This window comes from Chelon labrosus (genome assembly GCF_963514085.1).
Source record: "Chelon labrosus genome assembly, chromosome: 17".
Lineage (NCBI taxonomy): Eukaryota > Metazoa > Chordata > Actinopteri > Mugiliformes > Mugilidae > Chelon > Chelon labrosus.
The window spans coordinates 22,286,973-22,309,937 of NC_140350.1; the positions used below are offsets into that span (position 1 = coordinate 22,286,973).

The window sequence follows — 22,965 nt, forward strand, 5'->3', positions numbered from 1 at the left end:
TATCAGCTCTGACTGATTTTTCTACTCGTGAACATCAGTTCTGGACACGTGTAGACGCAAGAGAGCGCGTAATGCATTCTCAAATTATGGTTCGTTTTGGCCCAAACGTCCGAAGGCTCTGAGCGTTCTTACATTTTTATCGAATCACGCAGTAAAAAGCAGTTTTTCCACGGGTAGGCCTGTCTCCCTACCTTCTGTGTACAAATGTACAGTCCTTGTCAGTTTGGTGGTTTATATCATGACTTTTTTTCTTTTTTTTTTAATAATAATCAGTATCTTTTCTTTTCTTTTTTTAAAAAGAAAAAAATGTTTAAACATGACCAAAAGGTGTTTTATCCTTTGAGAGCAGCACCAAACCTTCCATGAATAAATGAAGAAGTTCTCAATGTCGGTGTGAATGGAGTTCATTGGAAGACGGACTTTTTGTTTTTTTTTATCCACCAGTGTTGGTATTAGATGTTCTTAGTGAAACCTGTGCAGAAAAAACAAACAAACAAACATCTCTATTAAAAAAATAAATAAAAATAAAATGTGCTTTTATTTAAAAGAAAAGCCTACTTATACTTAAAATTTAAACTCAATTTTATGTTAATTGCTGTTTGTGATGTATGTCCATAATAACATAAGTATCGTACTATATGAACTATATATAAGTATTTACAATATCTTTAATAAGATTATATTTGTCTATAATGACGAAATATCAATAAAATCTATATATTACCTTTTTAAATATAATAAATACTTGTCTCAGAGTAATATAAAGTGCTCTGTAACTCCATTAGGTTGAATGCCAATTTGCATTTGTTTGCTTATTATTGGCAACAAATGAATTCTGACATTTTCAGAATAAATGATCACAATGACATCGGTTTAAAAGGTGACGAAAAATTCGTTTTCCTTGACGTCAGAACATGACCTGTATTGTGTTCTTGGATTTCCTGAAGACAATCAAACAGGACAGAGTGTGTTTTTATATCACCACTTTTAGGTCAAACTGAGATTAACTCATAATCTTAAAGACTAGTTCAAACCATGAACTCTCAAAACGAGGACAAATTCTCCGCATTTCAGTATTTGACAGGAAGTAAACTTTGCAACCGTCTCTTAGCAACACAGCGCCATTTAAAAACACAGAGTGTCTCATCCGTCCACGCCTTGCTCCATGTGCATTCCAGGTTCCTTTCAGTGCAGTGAACCCTTTGCGCCGTCGAGGGAATTCTGTCCACTGTCGTCATCCGTCGACATTTTGGGGAGCGTAGGTGGAAGAAGGCGGCTTTACCGTTCAAACAACGATTAACAACTTTATACGGCCAATAAGCTTTTCTACGGTTAATGGTTTAAGTGCCACCCTTTCTTTCCTTTAACAGTTTCCCAAGTATCATACACCCTCTACACTATGAGTATCATGTATCTTGTCATATGTTTTAGGTTTTTTTGAAATAGAATAGAAAGCCTTTATTGTCATTATACACAGTACAATGAGATTTAAAGCAGCTCCTTAAAAGTGCACACAGCGCAATGTATAAATAATGTACTATAAAATAAAATAGTGGCGAGCAGCATACAGTGTGGTAGAGGTAGTATAGAGGCGATATCAGTGCATCTCTCTAACCAGACAGCCTCAAGCATTTTGCTCATGGTTTCTTTTTGCTGTCGATTGCCGCTGTCACCAGGAGCCTCTTTCAACCTCTGGGTTATGTAAAGCATAAAGAGACAATTTGGATTGTTATTGGTGTTATATAAATTTAATTAAATTAGACTTTGAGATTTATCCCGAAAGCACAGACAGTCATTACACATGACATAATAATCTAAACTTGGAATAGTAAAAATGAGCTCGGACAGTAAGAAGACTATTGGATTCACCAGATAAACATTGTATATTAAAGACATAAAGAACAAATTTCATGAAGTGATGATAATAGCTTTCAAGCATTTCTGGTGAAGTAATACTTCTCTAAATGCATTTTATAGACAAGATGCCTAATTATGCTTTATGTCATGAAACCCCCTAAAAGAGTGACTCAATGAACAATGAATGTTAAGACTCGACTGAAAGAAAAGAAAACTCGTGTTTTTACGATAGTTTACTCACCCATGTAATCATATCATATCATCATCCTACAGACCTTGGATGATGATAACAGGTAACTCCGGACTCAACGGGGAATAGCACTAGCGTATGATAACAAAATATTGGTGAAATGAACAAGTTTTGCGGCAGATAACGCATTATTTAGAGGCTGTGTTTCGGTGCCCCATTCACTCCCATTATATGGATATACGCTGATCTAATTATCCTCCGAAGGAATACAAATTACACAAAAGTTATATGGGTGAGTAAACGATCATATTTTATGCCAGAAATAAGGTCCAGGTTGTAAAAAACGGTAGTTTCCCTTTAAGGGGCTGCAACTGAAAGTGGAAACCAACTATCACAGTTCATATAAACGGTTTATTCGATTTAAAAAAGGCAAATCAGCCACAACATTATGACCACTGACAGGAGAAGTAAATAACATTAACCATCTTGTGACAATTCAATGTTCTGCTGGGAAACTTTTGGACCTGGCATTCATTCATTCATGTGGATGTTCCTTAGACATGTAGCACCCACCTAGACCAGACCAGGCACCCCCACCCCATAGCAAAGCCATCCCCAGCAGGACGGTTTAGGAACAACTAAAAAAAAAACATGAACAATAGCACAAGGTGTTGACCTGACCTCCAAATTCACTAGATCCCAAACTGATCAAGTATCCGTGGGATGATCCACAGAGGTCCCTCCCCTCAAAGCCCCCCCCCCACTAACAACATTCTGTTACCAGACATCACAGGACACCCTCAGAAGGCCCATGTCCATTCTCTGATGAGTCACCACAAGGGAGACCTACACAATATTAGGAAGGTGGTCATAATGTTATGACTGATCGGTGTAGCTTCTGCAGCAATAGAGTGGTGACTCCTCCAGGCCTCGCCAACGATTGTATAACTGATTTAAGGTATTTAGGCTCATGCAACACCCAGATACACTATATTACCAAAAGTATTCGCTCACCCATTCAAATGATCAGAATCAGGTGTTCTAATCACTTGGCCTGGCCCCAGGTGTATAAATTCAAGCACTCAGGCATGCAGACTGTGAAACAAGACATTTGTGAAAGAATGGGCCGCTCTCAGGAGCTCAGTGAATTCCAGCGTGGAACTGTCATAGGATGCCACTTGTGCAACAAATCCAGTCGTGAAATTTCCTCGCTCCTAAATATTCCACAGTCAACTGTCAGCTCTATTATAACAAAATGGAAGCGTTTGGGAAAAACAGCAACTCAGCCACGAAGTGGTAGGCCACGTAAAGTGACGGAGAGGGGTCAGCGGATGCTGAAGCGCATAGTGCAAAGAGGTCGCCGACTTTCTGCACAGTCAATTGCTACAGAGCTACAAACTTCATGTGACCTTCAGATTAGCCCAAGTACAGTACGCAGAGAGCTTCATGGAATGGGTTTCCATGGCCGAGCAGCTGCAGCCAAGCCACACATCACCAAGTGCAATGCAAGGCGTCGGATGCAATGGTGTAAAGCACGCCGCCACTGGCCTCTAGAGCAGTGGAGACGCGTTCTCTGGAGTGATGAATCACGCTTTTCCATCTGGCAATCTGATGGACGAGTCTGGGTTTGGAGGTTGCCAGGAGAACGGTACATTTCAGATTGCATTGTGCCAACTGTGAAATTTGGTGGAGGAGGAATTATGGTATGGGGTTGTTTTTCAGGAGCTGGGCTTGGCCCCTTAGTTCCAGTGAAAGGAACATTGAATGCTTCAGGATACCAAAACATTTTGGACAATTCCATGCTCCCAACCTTGTGGGAACAGTTTGGAGCGGGCCCCTTCCTCTTCCAACATGACTGTGCACCAGTGCACAAAGCAAGGTCCATAAAGACGTGGATGACAGAGTCTGGTGTGGATGAACTTGACTGGCCTGCACAGAGTCCTGACCTGAACCCGATAGAACACCTTTGGGATGAATTAGAGCGGAGACTGAGAGCCAGGCCTTCTCGACCAACATCAGTGTGTGACCTCACCAATGCGCTTTTGGAAGAATGGTCAAAAATTCCTATAAACACTCTCCTCAACCTTGTGGACAGTCTTCCCAGAAGAGTTGAAGCTGTAATAGCTGCAAAAGGTGGACCGACATCATATTGAATTCTATGAGTTAGGAATGGGATGGCACTTCAGTTCATAGAATGAGTAAAGGCAGGTGAGCGAATACTTTTGGTAATATAGTGTATGTGCAGGTGCAGAGGAACGAAACAGCTGCTCTCTAACTCTGGCCTTACAGAATATTTCATCTTGTTAAAACTGACTTTTTAAATTTGGTGACCGAGTCATAAAGAGTGCACAACGACAACACCACCACCACCTAAGACTTTCATCTAGACACCAGGCTGAGGACAGTGGACATAAACCTTTTTTTTCCCCCCCACCAGCTGCCTAGAGTTCACAGAGTTGAGCAAATATTTGCAGTCACTTAAAATGTCCAGTTTGTTTGATGGATATCAAGGATTTCATCTCTCTCACAACTGAATCTGAAGAATACGAAGAGTTTCTGCCAAAGACTTTTCACTGGACTACACGAAACAACAGTTTAGACGTAGAGACTGCGGTTGACAGCAGATTAAAAAGAAAAAACATATCCTCTTTCCTTTCACATTAGCAAAGCTTTAAGTGCACGCAAAGGACATGTTGAACCCGGCAAAGCAAACACTTCCCGATAAGGCTTTAAAATCTTTTAGCCGGTTTAAATGTAGCTCTGGAGAAGCAGGAGGAGACATCCGTTCAGACTCATCCCGTCATATTTCCCACATTCAGGCCACCGATTACATAAATGCAAAAAACGCCCGCTGTTGACATGTTACCACTGAAAACATGGCCCCATTCCCCTCCCGTGTTCAACCTGTTGTGTGGCTATGGTTACATAAGTTTGTAGGTGTGTGTGTTCTGGGTGTGTGTGTGTGTGTGTATAGGTGTGCACTCTACCTGAATCATGCTCTATTTGACGTGCGCGTTGGTGATTGTCTCTTTACACGCATCCTGAGTATTTGTAGAACTTAAATCATTGTTGTGGTTCTTACGTAAGGTTTTTTTTCCCACAGGAATCACACAAGGCATGATATATGACTGTTCCCAGCTGGTTATTTACTTTAAAAGGTTATTTCTGCATTGCTGTTCACTCGTATTGATATCTGTAACAATTCTGTGTATTTATTTCTGCAAGAAGATGTAGTTTTCGATGCAAAATGTAATGAGGAAACCGTGTAATCTATAAGATATATTCTCCAGATGGCAGATTATTGATTTAAATTTAACATTTCTACTCAGCCCTTCTTCTGTGACCATCTACACCCAAGTTAAATAATCACATCTTTAGGATAAAGGTTTTAAAGTGTTTCTCATAGCGTAATGGCATTGGTATTCGATTACTCGCTGCTCTCTATAAAAGCGAGTGACTCAGTGTAAAGTTTAGGTAACCGCAGAATTTATAGAAAAGGATTCCCAGTGTTTGCTCAGACATGATTAGAGCGTACGGGATGTGCCGCCGGCCTCACCTCAGGGTGGAGGAGAAACGAGGTGGTGGTGTTTGCTTTGTGGCGGAGAAAGGTGTGTTTTCATTATTTTATTAAGTAGGAGGCCTTTTTACGACACTGGGAACTGTCAGATGTAGTAGATAGATGGAGGGATAGATAGATAGATTCCAAAACACAGGATTAGATGTTTACTTCCATTGTGCAAACACGTACAAGAGTTCATTGGTGAAGAAGCTTGTTGGGTTGGTTGAATTTTGGGATGCATCATCAGTAGTGCTCCTCTGGTTCATGGGGTGTTTCAGCCTTTCACACTATCCACCCTCTTCAGAGGCGTCAGGCTACAGGGTGATCAGTCCTGAGCCTGCATCCCATGCCCAATTGTTCATGAGAGTCGCCTTGTTGTTCACGTTGTGGACATCTCCCAGGACTATGCATGGCAGGGACGTCCTGTTCCCTGAGTCAAGCCTGACCGCATACCTTTTGGTCTGCTGCCTGGGGGCCCAGCAGGGGTCCTTCCACTTCATCCAGAGCCACTGGCTGCTTCTCTCTGATGCATAGATAGATAGATAGATAGATAGATAGATAGATAGATAGATAGACGGATAATGAGACGGATGGATGGACGGATAGATGGGTCGATGGATGGATGGATGGATGGATGGATGGATGGATGGGCAGATGGATAGATGGACGGTAGTAGAGTCATTCAGGTTCCTCGGGTCCACAATTTCACGGGACCTGAAGTGGACCTCCCACATAGACACTCTAAGGAAGAAGGCCCAGCAGAGGCTGTACTTTCTGCGTCAGCTCAGGAAGTTCAACCTGCCTCAGGAGCACTGATCATCTTTTACACTGCAATAGTCCAGTCTGTCCTGACCACATCCATCACTGTCTGGTTTGGATCCGCCACCAGGCAAGACAGGGACAGACTGCAGAGAACAGTCAGGTCTGCAGAGAGGATCATTGGTACTGACCTTCCCTCCATCCAGGACCTGTACCGGTCCCGGGTCGGGAAGCGGGCCAGGAAAATCACCACAGACCCCTCACACCCTGGTCACAACCTGTTTAGACTCCTCCCCTCAGGCCGGCGTTACAGAGCGCTGTACGCCAAAACCACCCGTCACAAGGACAGTTTCTTCCCCCGGGCTGTCGCTCTGTTGAACTCTGAGCAGTCACAGAGTGTGAGACCATCCACATGAACATTAAACAATAACTCTGCACTATTGTATATACTCACTGTACAATAACCCTGGTTTGGTGTATATATTATATCCTATATTTTATGTGTACAGATTGATATTTTATTTTTATCTTATTTTATTTTATTTTATTTTATTTTATTTCACTTATTCAAGCTTCTTCTGTACTAGAGAGAAAAGTTGCCGGAGTCAAATTCCTTGTATGTTTACATACTTGGCCATTAAAGCTGATTCTGATTCTGATTCTGATAAAGATACGATAGACAGATAGATGGACGAATAGATAGATAGATAGATAGATAGATAGATAGATAGATAGATAGATAGATAGATAGACGGATGGATGGATGGACAGATAGATGGATGGACGGCTAGATGACAGATAGATGGATAGATAGATGGATAGATAGATAGATGGACAGGTCGATACCAAAGATTCACACCACTCCCTGCCAGTCTGTTTAACTGAGGCTGCTCTGTTCTGATTATACAGGAGACGTTTTTATTCTTCCATGCAACGAAACGAAAACAGTGTCGACCTAAATACCTGCATACCTGTGAGATAGTTCATTTTTATGACCTATGTGTCCTTTGTCTTATGTAAGGCTGTATCCAGAGGTGATCATTTACAGTGGCTCTTATCTGAATGTACAGTATATCAACGCTATCTTTATCTAATTAGAGTCAATCATCCCTCTGATAGTTCACTATGTTCCTGATTGAAATAACTGTACGATGCAGCAGGCATGCAAGCTTTTAACCTTTAGCAGTAGTCAGTTCATTCTTACAGTGTAATTAGACTCATGCAAGTCCTGAAGGTTAGCTCCTAGCTTGCATTAGCACAGCAAGATTCTAGTTTTACAGTAGCCTCAGATAGCTACTAAACCTGACAACAAATTTGGTGGAATTTTCTTGGCTTTATGCTGCACTGTTCATCAACACAACAATGTGTGCAGCTGGTACGAGCAGGGACACACCTGTAACTCATGAGACAAGTCCTGGTGGTGCATACGTGCAGAACGGGAAACCTGCAATACATTTTGTGACGGTTTCACTGCACATGCATCCTCTTTTAAAAGACATAAAAAATTAATCATTACCATTCCTATTCCACTGGTATTTATGATTCCCAGAGAATGCAACGGCTTTGACGACCCTAGCGCAATCATGAGGTTAACATTTTAGTTTCTAAGCTAAATATTTTTTGTATCTATCGCACGGATCGCCATGAACTTTGGTTCATACATGCATCCTCCCCTCTGGTTGAATCCTAATAATTTTGGGGTTTCTTTGGCTTCTCCATTTTGCACCAACGTGAGATTGAAGTCTTGAGATTTGTTTCCCTTCATGACATACTTTAAGAAACCAGGCAATCCAACAGCTTGCTGGTTTGTTTTGAAACCTCTGCTTGAACCCTCAGATGTACTTTTGCTCGTTTTCTGTCCTCATACATAAAAAGCAGAATAGCCCAATTGCCTGTGACTAACGACATGTCATCCATGGCCATAAACAAAATTGCAGGTACATGAGGCAGTATAAAGAAAGACAAGGTCCAGTTTCGAGGGGCAAAGTCTGGGTGGTGACATAAGTGAAACAGCTTCTGACATGTCAGCCAGAAAGCTCAGGGTTGTTTCTTTTTCACAGTGTAAGAAGTTTTTTGATTCGTCAATACACAAGATTAGATGTTACAATCCCTTGTGCCAAGATCCCAGGCAAAACACATATAGAGGCCCTGTCCAACTGAGAAATCACAACAAACCTAGGCGTTATGAGATATGACGATTAAACCTACAATCTAAATGAGCTAAGTAAATGCTGCTGGCTTGTATGGCTCGCTCAGCAGCTGAACACAGAAAGAAATATCGCTACCAGCCAACGTGAAGATACCTGGCCTAGCCAAAGGCAGTACGAAGCATTGGGGTTTTCAAGTGGGCAACTCCCTTCACCAGTGTTTCGTTAAGTTAGGCCCACGACACTTCAAGAAGGCTCGACAGTAAATTTCCACATTCCGCAAATGTGAAGGGGCAAAGTCTGGGTGGTGACATCAAACAGCTACTGACATGTCAGCCAGAAAACTCAGGGTTGTTTCTTTTTCACACTGTTTTTAGTTTTTAAATAAAACGATTAGCTTTTGGAAAAAGACGTAATTTTACGTGGTTAACTTCTTTTGCATTTTTTTTCTTGGCTACCTTGGTAAAAAGGGTTAGGGTTAGGGTCCCTTAACCAAGAGACTTGTACTAGTCTACGTGATCACCAATCATTTTAAACGCCTTAAAAATTCGACTTCTGTAATTTTCTTTGTGAGGACGTGCTGGTATGTTGACCAGTGGTTGACCTGCACCTCCTCTTTGAGCTCTGTTTTGTTGGCTGCTTGATCGGTGGAACTAGCTGCAACTTTACCAGCTGCAAATCTAAGTTATTTCTGCCTACATATTTTATCTTTAAAGCTGGGTGCAGTAAACGTATAAAACAAAACTGTGACCAGTGACTTAAGGTGTTGGAACAAATGATCTCTTACAGATGAATCACCCCACCTCAGGCGAGTCTGGTTGCTATTAAACAAGTTAATCCCGGGCTGATAAAGCTGCAGTGTAGGCTTAATAAAAAGAAAACAAAAGTCTGCCCAGCTGAAGCTGCAGCGAGGATCTGTTGTGTCTGTAGGGCGCAGGCCGCATTCTTCTTCTGCGGATGTGGGTGGTGATTGTGTGGTTCTGTAGAAAGGGACTCACTCGCTTGATATTCCTGCTGGACTTGATGAGTACTTCTGATGAATATTTTGTGAAGCATTCGCTCCATGACGAGTTTAATGCGCCTTGATATTATTCATAGAATGCCGTTACATTACAATACTCTAGACTACAGTTGTCATCGGCCCGCCTGAGTTTGTAATCTGGCCTGTGGGATGAATTAGCAAAGTGCAATAATTACACTGAAGACATTAACTGGATTTTTTCCAATTAGAGTAAGTACCAATCCTAGGTTTCACACAGTTGTAGTAAGAGTTGTGGACATAACACAACACTGAGAACGAGAACCAAACAGAAATTGCACTTCTTTTTCTAAAGAAATGTCCCATTGTTCATTACATTCTTTGTAATAGTACAGTTTATTAAATGGGAACTAGTGTTCTTTACAACCTGGACCTTATTTCTGGCATAAAATACGATCGTTTACCCACCCATATAACTTTTATGTAATTTGTAGTCGTTCAGGAGATATTTAGATCTGCGTATATCCATATAGTGGCCATGACTGGGGCACCGAAACGCAGACTCTAAATAACGCATTATCTGCCGCGATCATCCGGGGTCTGTAGATTGACCTACAGACCCCGGATGATGATAACAGGTAACTCCGGACTCAACGGGGAATAGCACTAGCGTATTATAACAAAATATGGGTGAAATGAACGAGTTTCGCAGCAGATAATGCTTTATTTAGAGGCTGCTTTTCGGTGCCCCAGTCACTCCCACTATATGGATATACGCAGATCTAAATATCTCCCGAACGACTACAAATTACATAAAAGTTATATGGGTGAGTAAACGATCATGTTTTATGCCAGAAATAATGTCCAGGTTGTAAAAAACAGTAGTTCCCCTTTAAATGTGAACACTTTCATAATGTACTTATTCGCACAAAAACAAAGAGAAACATTTGGAGTTATTTATAGGTTAATACTCTATTGTGTTACTTGTCCAGCCCCCTTGAGATCAAATTGGGTTGTACGTAGCCCCTTATCCAAAATGAGTTTGATGCCCCTGCCCTAGTCTTTGCTCATTACTCGTAATGTTTTCTCAATTTTGTGAAGTATTCGCTCAGTGACGTATTTCATGCTGAAATAAAATTCATATTTTCTGAATTAACTAAACGTAATCTATGAATTACATTTGATCCCCCCCCCAAAAAAAATAAAAAAATAATAATCTCACCTGTCCAATAAACTTGCATCATTAAAGTATGACTTTATGTGGCAGTATCTCTAGACTTTGCTCTTCAATTATAATGTTCTCTCGGTTACAGCCACAGGATGAAAGCCAATGGGGGAGTTTGTAGGAGCTGTAAAGCTTTATAAGGTAGATAATCAACCCTCTTATCTGAGTCAGACACTTCTTTCTGTGTCAAATCAGAGCCACAAGATTAAAGTCAAGGCCAGCAAGACTTTCTGCAGTTTTTTTTGGGGAGTAAATCCGATGAAGGCTTTCATGTTCTGCCAACAAATCACATTTTCTGTCCAGTATCCAAACTCCTTCAACCACAAGTGATATTCTTTTTGTGTAGTAGCTCAAAAAACTGTTCTTGACGACATCTTTGTTAAATAGTTGTGAATTAAACACAGTGAGATCAGACAGTGAGCAGAAATAGTTTTGTCTCCTGCTTTCGGTAAATGCTTTTTCTGGAAATTGTTCTTAAATATCCTCAAAACTCGTCCGATCTCTCGCGAGCTCTCAGTTAAAATGCTTCCCCAGCAGTTCCTGCTCTATCAGCACTGATACGCTGACTGAAAGAAACTCCAATCTAACCCTTGATACGAAACTGTAAAGCACAGAGTTGTCTTTCTGGAAAGTTGCTTAATAATGTAAAAACCATTGACTTCCACACATTTAACAGCTGTTATTTTTGCAGATATACCACAGTGTAGAAATGGACAGCTCATACAGTATACAGTATTTTAGTCATAATAAAATAAATCAAGTTTTGTTCTAATGATCTGGATCTGCATAATATTCCAGAAAAAGCACGACATTTCCGTATGAAACTGTATGAATTTCAAGTCAAAATAGCATCAGATTGACTCTTAAACCTTGGGCCACATTCTCAATGACATGCCTGAAATAAATTGAGATATTTCACTAACTACAGGGTTTATTTCTATAACATCTAACCGTGTCAGAGTAAATGGAGCTAGAATAGAGCTCACATTTAATAATTCATGACTACCTAACAAAACTTAAGGCTCATTTAAGGTACTGCCGTAACCTACGTACGTAGCCTACGCTGGTGTGAGCCGTTTATACTTGTGTGCTGGTCAGTCTGGTTCGCTCTGTAAAAATGCCACCCAAACCAGTCGGGTTCATTTTTGTTTCTACTTCCTGCTTCACTACTTTCACAATGGCAACTGAAACTTTAACCGAAATTTCGCCAAAGTCGAGTCGTACATCTCCATTGACCCAAAAAATTCGAAAATCGGGTCTGCGTATGCCGTGCACAATCGCCGTAGCTACTGCATCAAAGTGAAGCAGAAGCCTAAACCACCTATTAGTGTGAAAGTCCCTTTAAATGATGCACCAGCAGCCCGGGACCTCCAGACAACCATGATGCAACACCTCGCCGTTACCTACGACAGGACATATGCTAATAAAGTGCGTTCCATTCACATTGCGTATGCTGTCACGCTACATGATTAGCATGACGACCCCCATACGGGAAGTTTCTCAGAAATCCTTTGACAGCGTAGCCTCGGGTGTTTAGCCAAAAACAGTCGCACGTATTTATAAAACAAACATCAAGTCATTAAATGAGGATGTAAAGTGAAGAACTTCCCCTTACAGTAGGGGCAGTCAAGTATTAGTAGAGGTACTCAAGCATTATACTTATTAAAGTTACCATGTGATCAAAAATAACTAATCAAGGCCCAAAAAGTACATTTATATTTCAGACAAAACAAAGAACAAACATAGAGGAGTTTAAATTACCCATTAATCACCTCTCGGCCCTTGAGAATTCACCTCGTGACCTGTATGAAGACGTCCGTCCCTTAGTTTGGAAACCGCTGCACCAAACTAAGTATGCAAAGTAGTTAAATGAAGCTAAACATTATTGGCATGCATTAATTATTTTGTTTGTTTTAAATACATTACCTCCAAAAAAAAAAAACTGTGTGCATATCAGGTCATTCTTAAAGTTACAGTTACATAACCAATCAGTTACATAAGTATAATAGAAAAAGGTCATGGAAGTCAAATTTAACTTTAGTGAAAATATACAGTAGCATAATGTATGCACATGCATCTGTGTTGAGATTACTTACTGTTGCATATTAAAAACAAGCAGAGCAGTAATACATTTTTATTTAAAAATCCAAAAGCAGCATAGAGGTCTGACACTTTCTACTATTTGGCAATATAACTGCTGCAATGTGGTGACAAAAACACATCAGATTTATCAAATATGGAGAACTTTTACTTTTACTTTTGTTGCTTTAAGTGTTTTATATAATAATTCAACTGTGCTGTTGCTTCAGTGAGGCGTTTGAGTGCTTCTCTGCTGCTCTTTGAACGCATTCTTTCCCTCAACCGATGCAGCAAGCGCATAGTTGTGCAGTTTCCTACGGCACTTAAAGGCAGCACCTATCTTTTCGAGAGTGGGAGGGGGGCGTTCACTGCACGCAGTAAAAACTCCGACACATACCTCCTCTGTTACACTCCAACACGAGAGCGTTGTGTTGTGCACAGGTGACCGTCTGCAGGTGAAACAGGACGATACCGAGCTCATTTATTTCCACCGACTTCATTTTTTTTAATATATATATATAAAGAGCCCGTGAGACGGGGTTTGCATTGCGTGGCACTAAAGTCTCCCGGTGCCGGACAGCGACATTCAACAGCATCAACATGCCTTCTCTGCGACACTCATACACCGTGACAGCGCCGGAGGATCTGCCCACCTTCCCCCTGGACCAACAGGACCTGCGGCGCAAGAATCCCCATCCCCTGTCCCGGACCGTGCTGGTGTCCACGTTCATGGGTCTGATCATCAACCAGGCCAAGGTGAGTCCAGCACCACTGCACCTCTGCACCCGTCTCTTAAATGATTCCTACATTATATACTCGTTATTATTTTTTATTTTTTCTTTTCTGGATTCATGCAAGTTTTTAAGTTTTTAAACACTTGTATGTTGAACTGTGTTTTTTTTTTTTTTTTTTCCCTCCACGGGCGTAACCACGGATTTAATTCGGGGGGGCCCCAGCCCCGACATAGAGGGGGGCAACAGTTCTGAAATTAGATTATTTAGGTATATACTGTATTTTGTTTTAAGGACAGGATAGAAAATTGCAAACACTCATCCATGACCAGTGCAAATACCATAAAATAACATGGATATAATATCACAAAATACAATGCAGGGACTTTCTATGATTCTGCAAGCAAAAATCTCCAAATACGAGGATTTGCTGCTTATCTTAGTGATACTGAACTCACTGTTTTGTGAGTGTAAATGTATAAATATTATTGAGCTAAAGAAGCAATCTTGGGTTTCGGGGGGAAATGGTGAAGGTTTCATTTTGGTAGGAAACCATTAACGGCGGACTAACTCATAATGAAAGTGATCATTACTGCTACAGCCACGGTTTGACTTTTTAACCCGAGCATGGTGCCAGATGACGACACAAAGGATTAGGATGAGTTAAGGATTCATCCTCAGGGCATCACCAATGTCTAGTAAAAATGTGACTTTAAGGCAGTGAAAACTAGTTGAAGTCGTGCATGATGCAGACTTTTTACCGTTGATTAATTGGTTATTGTTGCATTTGTTGCAACTATATTGATATTAAATAATTTTGAAAGTAATTTTTTTAAGCAGAAGTGACAAAATATGAGAATTTCCTACTTTTCCAAGTGGTAGTAAACTGAATATTTGGGATGTATCGCTGCAGATTGAGCCAAAGAGACAGCTTGGGCTTTGGGAAATGGTGGAGTCCATTTTTTTTTTTAACACTGATAATGAAATAGAGCTGCAGACATTTCGGTTGGTGAGTGCAGTGAGCTGAGACGAACCAACAGTCACAAAATACTGCGCTGTCACTTTAAGGTTGTGAAAACCTGCTGAATTCGTGAATGACGCAGAATCTTACGGGGAAATTAAACTTCATGTAAAGGAGACGTAATTCTAACCTTCATGCCCTTATCATCCCCCCCACACACACATAAAAAAGGAACACAATGCAGGCGAGTTAAGAACAGTGGATGCCTGCATCAGAGCAGCAATTCGAGTGTGGCGTTTGTTGCGTAACAGGAGGGAGAGCTGCTGATAAGGAATGTGTCCAGACTGTCACCTTATCACGCGCACAGGACATTTTGTTAAACTGCCCCCGGGGCTGCACATGTTTGCGTCCGTGCTGGTTTTTGAAGTGTCAGCCTGAGGTCACGAACCTCGGCCCCTCTTGATACCACGGTGGATGTTAATGGGTTATTTCAGTGTATGTCTGAGCTGACATCCAAGTTTGGTCCTGAATAAAAGATCTCCAGCTTTAATCGATGGATTACCATGAACTCTGGTAAAGATGTTCCTGACTCTTCTAAAGGTCAGAGTCTCCATGACGCCCTCTGTGGGTTTACATATAGTTTGAATGTTTAATTTCACTACAAAACGTCTTCCTTATCCACAAGTTAAAATAGATTTTACAGCCCACAGTGACAGCTCTGCATCTGAGTTTTCTTCTAGCGCCACCATCAGGTCAAAGTCCCAATTTATGGTTGCAGCCTTAATGAGCACTTTCATCATCAGTTAATCTTCTGTTAATTATTTGCTCTATAAAACAATTTTATTACATTTTGCAAATCATCATATTTAAATATAGTTGCAACAAATCTACAGCTAATCTATTAATCGTCTTTGGTGAAAGTGCTTTGTATCTGCAGACATTAGAACGTTAGCATGCTAAACTAAGACGTCAATGGCGTTAACCGTCGGTTTATTTCAATCACGTTAGCATTGCAACCTTTAGCATTTAGCACGGTTGGTATCTTGAGCGTCGGGGCGCGGCTCTCGTCAATCAGTGAGCAGTCAGCTGAGAAAAGATCATTGCTCCGCCTTTTAAAAGCTCCATAAACGTCACCTGTGATTTAGATATTAACTTTTTTTATTACCCCTCAATGACATTTTTTTATTTATTACACAGTTTCAGGACTATTTGAGCAGTTGAGGCATTTCCCCAGCTCTGCTCTTCTGTAGCAAAGATTCATGTTTATGCAGTTTCCAAGGGAGTGGCACGGCTGGCACCATGTGTGCAGAGGAGTGGTCCTTTCTCCGTCACATGGTCTTGACCAGGCATGCATAGCTGCCTCAGGACATTGCGTTCTCTCTCCCTCTCTCTCTCTCTGTTTGAAGTCATGCCATCTCGGTGGAGAGCGTTCCCGTTCACAGCACACAGATTACCTGAACGCTTCCTCGGCTTTTGGACGGGCCTTTTAAATCAAACGCTGCCCGCTGAGCGCCACCGGAGCAGTGCAGCAGATTGGGACTCACACACCATATGGTCACCTTCAAACACTGCAGAGAAGAAGAGGGAAAATTACACACGATTTGAGCCAAGAGGGCTGTTAATATCTTACAGTTCTATTCTCTGGTACAAGCTAAAACTCCCCTTCATATCTACTTTAAATTGCCAGCTGTTACGTGCAATCAACTCGTTATCAGATACTCTTATTCTACTCAGCTCTGAACTCCTCCAAATTGCACCTCATATCTCCAACAGCGTAGATATAATCCATTCACTCAAGATAACAAATGTGCCATTTTTGCATGCATGTAAGCGCAACTCAACGCACAGCTGAGATTAAAGTACAACGAGGTCAAGTACCTGCGTTGACAAAGACAACGACTTGGAAGTGCAAAACGGGAGCAGCTCAGGTTACAGCTCGGTTAATGCTCCCGTCAGTGCGTCGCTGCCCTGACGCCGCCGCTTCCACGCGGAGCTCCTCTGGCGTCAGCAGAGGCGCTGATGCGTGTCACTTGCACCGAGTCATCATGTTACCCTGTCGCTGTGCTCCCTCATTCGGGACAAGCTACAGGTCACGGGCCTGTTAATGCGCAGACATGTCATCGCAGGAAAATCATTCACCAATTGGATTTCCTGCTTTGTGCAAAGTGTGTACATTCATTCATTCGTCTTCTGTAGCCGCTTGTCCTTTGAAGGTTTGCGAGGTGGGGGGGGCTGGAGCCTAATCCCAGGTCTCCAGTCTATCTACAACCAATTTAGAATCACCAATGAACCTAACGAGCATGTCTTTGGATGGTGGGAGGAAGTCAGAGTACCAGCTTGCACCCTTGTAAACTCAACCCAAGATCCACTGCCCCAAAAACTCAACTCAAAACCTGATGCTTTTCCTTCACCGGAGGTTTAAGTCGGCTAAAATGAACCCCGGTCTCCTATTTTAGAAGCCCTAGCCGATGCCCACGTTGATTCCGGCTTCGTTCATCTTTTCGTTCCTTCGAGCTACTTCTTGTTTCGCTAACTCAAGAAGTTTTTTTCTGTCCCTCTTGGAAACATCACCTGATGTTTACCCTGTGTGGGCAAACACAAAGAACAGATTACGCCAGTGAGAAATGAGCAGATCAAGTGTTTACATGGTTGTTAACGCGACTCTTGAGTGGCGATCAATCAAACGTGTGTTCCGTTGTGGTTTAGAAAATGCTTTCAGGGCCTTTCCGCCCTCACGTTGGGTAGGACCGTGAAAGAAACTGTGGACACTCGTGGAATTTTTTTTTTGTTCCTACACACATCAGCAGTCTCTATCTATCAGCTGACGTTCAGCAGCTTTTTGACATCGATGATTAACACTACTCTGTACTGTACGGCAGATATGCCCAAAACTAAACCAGCTGATCCGTGACCCGGGCAGCGATGTGAAACCTCACGCAAACAACTTTAGTTACGTTGTGCAGATTCTCAGCGGAACTTTTCTCCCGGGCTTGAATCACATGTCGGCGTGAATGTGATGGTGCGGGGGGGGGGGAGGCCGGGGCGCAGGCATTTCTAGCAGTAGCTCGGAATCTCAACGCGTTCCCGCCAACAGCCGCGACCCTCACATGGGAATGCAGTGAATAAACGCCATTCTCTCTGCCGAGGTTTATTCCCACTTGAGGAATGTAACGGGGCTGCTGTTGAGCTTTTATTGGTTTTTTCAGTGCATTTGTCAACAAAATTATACTAATCCTGTGTCTCGTTGTCTGCCTCTATAGAACTTTTATGTGTTACCTGTTAAGCTCACCATCCTCCATCTTTCTTTTTCTTACAGAACAAGAGTCCTCAGGGTTTGGTTGGTTTGAAGAACCTGGGCAACACTGTAAGTCTCAACGCTGCACTCATCATGCTCTGATATGACGCCACGCCAATCCGCGTCTAAACGATTCTTGTGTTTTTGTTTATTTCCAGTGCTTCATGAACTCCATCCTGCAGTGTCTGAGTAACACTCCAGACCTGAGAGACTACTGCCTGAGGAACATCCACCGCTTGGACCTCAACAACAACTGCAAGGCAGCTCTCATGGAAGGTAGGACGAGCCTCTAATCGGCTGATAAAACCCTTAACGGCAGACATTTACAAGACGTGCGTGGCGCTTTGTCGGCGTTGAGCTATTTTATAGATCAGGAAATAGGTCACGAGTTAATTTGTGTGCACCTTTAAAGTCTTTACCTGTAACTACCCAGGTCACGGTGTCATTAAAACCAGTTGATTTATTTGATTTAGTTTTATAGGCTCAATTTCAACGGCACAGTAATCTTTAGTTGACTCTCACTGGCCTTTGCAGCACTTCCTGCTGCGTCTTCACCCGTGCACGGCTCTGGCTCAGGTGTCGCCACGTGACCCGGCGTGAGCGGAATAGTGGAAACCCCACACCTGAGCGGCACCTGAGCTCGTTCCGTTCGCGTGACTTGCGGTTAATAGAGAGAGGACGTTATATTTAGGTCGGGGTGAAAGTTTAGTTTTAATTTGCTCTCTTATCACGCGGCGTTCTCACCGTTTTTCTTCTCACACCGACTTTCTCAGAGTTTGCAAAGCTGACCCAGACTCTGTGGACCTCTGTGAACAACGAGGCCATCAGCCCCTCTGATTTCAGAAGCCAGATCCAGAGATACGCCCCGAAATTCGTCGGCTGCAAGTAAGTCTTCCCTCCTCATGAGTGTAAGCTTTTAAATCCACATTGTTTAAAGAGTAAAACTAATCGTAATGCGTTTATTTCGCCTCCGCAGTCAGCAGGACGCCCAGGAATTCCTGCGCTTCCTCTTGGACGGCCTCCACAACGAAGTGAACAGAGTGACTGTCCGCCCTAAGGTGTTCCTCGAGGACTTTGACCACCTCTCGTAAGTTGGAACACGGGGCCACGGGCTCTCACCTCTGCCCCCAATAAGTCACTCATAACCCGCAGAGTCAGTAACACTTTAAGCCCTGCTGCATGCCTGGTTGGGCTGCGATGATCAAAGATGGGCAGAAACAAACTAATTATTTATAATTACAATGTAATAGTTTGCCAAAAGGATTTCGGGCCATTTCATAAGAGCTAATACTCAAAAAAGTTTAAATGACAACAGATTTCTTCACCTATAGGACTTTGTAGTCACTTTAATAACAGTTTTGCTTTGACTTTTATTCACAGAGATGAGGAAAAAGGCAGGAAGATGTGGAATATGTACTTGGAGAGAGAGGACAGCAAAGTAGTGGGTAAGTGAGTTCTCACCTCCCGCCGCATAGTAACCTTAAAACACTCCTAAATCTTCATGTGTGCCTAACGCCGTTCCCCATCCTCCTTTTAGATCTTTTCGTCGGACAGCTGAAAAGCTCCCTGACCTGCACCGTTTGCGGCTTCCGCTCCACCGTGTTCGATCCGTTCTGGGACCTCTCGATACCCATCGCGCAGAAGAACTCGGGCGAAGTGACCCTCAAAGACTGCTTGCGGCTCTTCGCGAAAGAAGACGTGCTGGATGGAGACGAGAGACCGGTAAGCGGGCTCGCGTAAATAACGCATTTCATAACGTATGGATTGCAGCAGCAGCAGCAGCAAGCAACAGTAGCATCATCTCACCACCTACTCTCTTGTCTCTTTCTCAGACATGCACCAGATGCAAAGACAGAAGAAAATGCACCAAAAGATTCAGCATCCAGAAGTTCCCTCAGATCCTCGTCATTCGTATCCTTTCCTCACATCTTTGCACCTTTTGTTTTCTGCTTGCAGCGTGCAGATTTATTTGTACCAAAGCTGTCTTTTTGCTAACCTCATAGTAGAAGCTACAACAAATGCATCATCAGAAACAATTAAAGCTGCAGCAACGTGTATTTTTTAGATCATATAATGTCACAAGCTTTCACTTAGTTTGACAAATTCATAAGAATTTATAATTGAACCCTGCGGTTTCCTTCAAGTCTGCTCATTGCACCGATTAACTCAGCATACATGACCTGCACAGCACCGAATATTACAAAGTTAGCCGCTAGGTTGCTAGGTAGCTTGTTGGGAGTGCAGCATTCAGCCAGACACCGTTCTCAGGAGATGGTGGAGACCAAAAACGGAGCCAGAAGGAGAGAAAATATGGACTTAGATTTGAAAACTAGCCAGAAACATCTGGACTCTGGATGTGCATACAGTATTTAGGAGGAGCATAACAACAGATTGCATGTGAAGTTTCTTTCGAGTGTGTTTCCGTTCCTTGACTCTACATTCTCTCAGACCTGAAGCGCTTCTCAGACTCTAACGTCCGAGCCAGCAAACTGTCCACGTACGTCAACTTCCCTCTCAAGGACCTAGACCTGCGGGAGTTTGCCTCTGAGAGCAGTGGTGAGTATTCACAGAATAAGACCAGAGAAGAAGAAGAGTTTGCAATTGATGTTGCATTAGATGAGAGAGAGAACTTCAGGAGTAAAGACTGACCGCCATGTTTTCTTTCCCCCTGCAGAGCGTCCTGTGTATAATCTGTACGCAGTCTCAAACCACTCTGGAAACACTTTGGGAGGCCATTACACGGCGTACTGCAAGAACCCAGCACTGGGAGAGTGGTACAGCTACAATGACTCCAGGTATATTGTCTCGCACATCATCGTATTACCTCACGTATCATCTTATCAGATTGGCAGAGGGCTGTGCAGCCTAATTACACCGCATGTACCTGCTGTCAAATGACCTCATTCAGGCCGCATAAAGGTTGCCTCGCTGCAGCTGTATAAAGGCGTGCCAGCCCGTTGGCAATTTAAAATTAAATGTGCAGATTGGTGGGTGTGTCGTGTGTGTGTACGTGCCTGGTGCTGTGTCTGAGATGGAGGGAAAAATAAAAGAATATACAGTTGTTCGACAGTGCTTCTTACAGTGTGTGCTGTGTGTTTTCTGTGCAGGGTGAGCCCAATGTCCTCCAGCCAGGTCCGCAGCAACAACGCCTACGTGCTCTTCTACGAGCTGGCCACCCCCTCGCACAGCAAATATCAAACGTGCCGGCTTTAGACGCCGCCGCCGAGGCCGAACCGAGCCTCAAGAAGAAGAAAAAAATGGAGTCGAGACACTGCCTGCTGGGAGAGAGTTCCGCCTAGTGGATGGAGAGAGTCCTGCCATTACAAACTGTGAAAATGGAGCACAGAGACTAGTTTCTGACGAAGGAAAAACAAATGCCTTTTATCTTAAAGAGATAAGAAGTTGGACGCACGGAACTGCAACAACGCTGGGAATATAATGCTTCCATTGTTGGAAGAGGTGTTTAAATTTAGCTCCGGGCACAGCTGTGAATCAGAGATTTGTTTTCGCTCCGATAAAAGACAGCAGCTGTTCCTGGACCTGAGTTCTTTCGCCACTCCTTTATTCTTTAAATATGGATTATTAACCATAAGGACAAGAAAAGGTCTCACACGCTGACTGCAAGATATAATTTATTATATTTATGATGTTTAATGTTAATGTTTGTAATGTAATAAAGCTTTCCTCTTAGCTGAAATCTGCCAGGAGAAAGATAGAGAGAGAAAGAAAGAGAGGATGCTTTTATGTTAATGTATTTTTGTACAGTATTTATGGACAGCGCAGCGAATGTATCTGTACTGTGGAAAGAAAATCACTCCGAGACCGACCGAAGGAATGTCTTCATTCAGGAATGACGACTTTTACATAAGAGTCTATGAAATGATTAAATTCATCACTAACACTACACTGCATCGTGTGTTTATTTTAACTGGATCCTTAATTGTCCACCCAGGTGAAGCTGACTGACATTATATTATCGATGAATCATCGTTCAGCTAAAATTTATTTTCAAGACTCTCCAACGTGAATGTGAGAGACCGAGCCGGCCAATGCAGGAGAACACTCAGGTGGTTTATGGAAAAAAAGGTTTTATTTAACAAAAATGAAAAAAACAAGAAACTATTCAAACTCTTGGGCCCATAAAAGAGGTCAAATTAATAGAACTCAGTGTGAAAAAACTCAACAAACAGACCTGACAAAATAAACACAATGGGGCACATATATAGTGGCTGATCAGACCACGTTAACACGCTAGGGGGAACTGAAAAACACTACACTAACATCACTAAGACTACAACAATTAACATCTAACAAAACAACAGAATTCTCTAAACAAAGGCGTTAATAAAGAAATACAAAAATTCTAGATATCCTAAGAAACAAAATAGCCAGACTAAGCTAAGCCTCCTCCCTGGAGGTGTTGGGGAGTTGGTGCAGCCCAATCGGCCCAGGAGTCCATTTAGCAGGCCAGACCCTTTTGCTCAGCCTTTGCTCCCGGCCTACTGAAGCAGCACCACGAGGGGACCCCACCAGCACTGGTAACTCAAGAAAAAGAGATTAACATTACAACTAATAACTCTGCAACATGATATAAATGTGATATGTAAAACAAACATGTGTCCCGTCTTTTATCTGTAAATTACGTGCAAAATAAACCAGCTAAAGCAAACACAAATATACTACTAACTAAAAGGTGTCAGTGCTAGGGGGGTTACAGACTTTTCACTCCTGTCCTGTGTGGCTGTGGATGCAGCCATCACAGGAACCATGTTGAGGAAGCAGAACAACACCTGACGTATTTAATATTATCAATCACTCTGTGGGGAAGCCTGACCAGAGCGGCAGGAATTAGTAAGAGACAGACTTAAAACGTTGGTCCAGTCCAAAAGAAAGAGTTTATTTTACAAGTGTCACCAAATTCTACATGTACCGGGGGAAAAAAAAAAGGAATATCTACAAAAATAAACAGTTAACAAACCTTAACTGAATAAAACTAAACTTGAGGCTGACGATCAACTGCTTTTATAGCGCTGTTCATTAGCACCTGACTGACATCCCATTGGTGCATACCATGAAGCAGGTATGTTCACCATTTCCATCCTGGAAAAAGTTAGTGACAAGGTTGTAAATGTACTTCTTGCACAAATAGATAGGCACCTTCCACTAGGACTTTAACTTCCATA

At 42.4% G+C, this 22,965-nt stretch overlaps 1 protein-coding gene across 2 annotated transcripts; it reads left to right on the plus strand.

The window, feature by feature from the left end:
• The first annotated feature begins 13,219 nt into the window (after positions 1–13,219).
• LOC311502233 (ubiquitin carboxyl-terminal hydrolase 2-like) lies at positions 13,220–21,704 on the plus strand. 2 transcript variants are annotated; one of them, XM_084564360.1, is made up of 11 exons: positions 13,220–13,551; positions 17,804–17,851; positions 17,941–18,058; positions 18,556–18,667; positions 18,759–18,869; positions 19,163–19,227; positions 19,320–19,504; positions 19,615–19,693; positions 20,231–20,338; positions 20,457–20,577; positions 20,890–21,704. In XM_084564360.1, the coding sequence occupies exons 1-11, from the start codon at positions 13,396–13,398 to the stop codon at positions 20,993–20,995; spliced, it is 1,209 nt and encodes a 402-aa protein (XP_084420486.1). In that variant the 5' UTR covers positions 13,220–13,395; the 3' UTR covers positions 20,996–21,704. The 2 variants fall into 2 exon arrangements, with proteins under 2 accessions (XP_084420486.1, XP_084420487.1); XM_084564361.1 differs by lacking the exon at positions 13,220–13,551 and adding an exon at positions 14,970–15,087.
• The last annotated feature ends 1,261 nt before the right edge of the window (positions 21,705–22,965 follow it).

Excerpts from the sequence above, each read along its gene's own strand:
- LOC311502233 (XM_084564360.1), top strand. The coding sequence starts at position 13,396 with ATGCCTTCTCTGCGACACTCATACACCGTGACAGCGCCGGAGGATCTG. Across the intron at positions 18,870-19,162 it reads GAGGACTTTGACCACCTCTC|AGATGAGGAAAAAGGCAGGA; the intron begins GTAAGTTGGAAC and ends TTTTATTCACAG. Across the intron at positions 20,339-20,456 it reads GTTTGCCTCTGAGAGCAGTG|AGCGTCCTGTGTATAATCTG; the intron begins GTGAGTATTCAC and ends TTCCCCCTGCAG.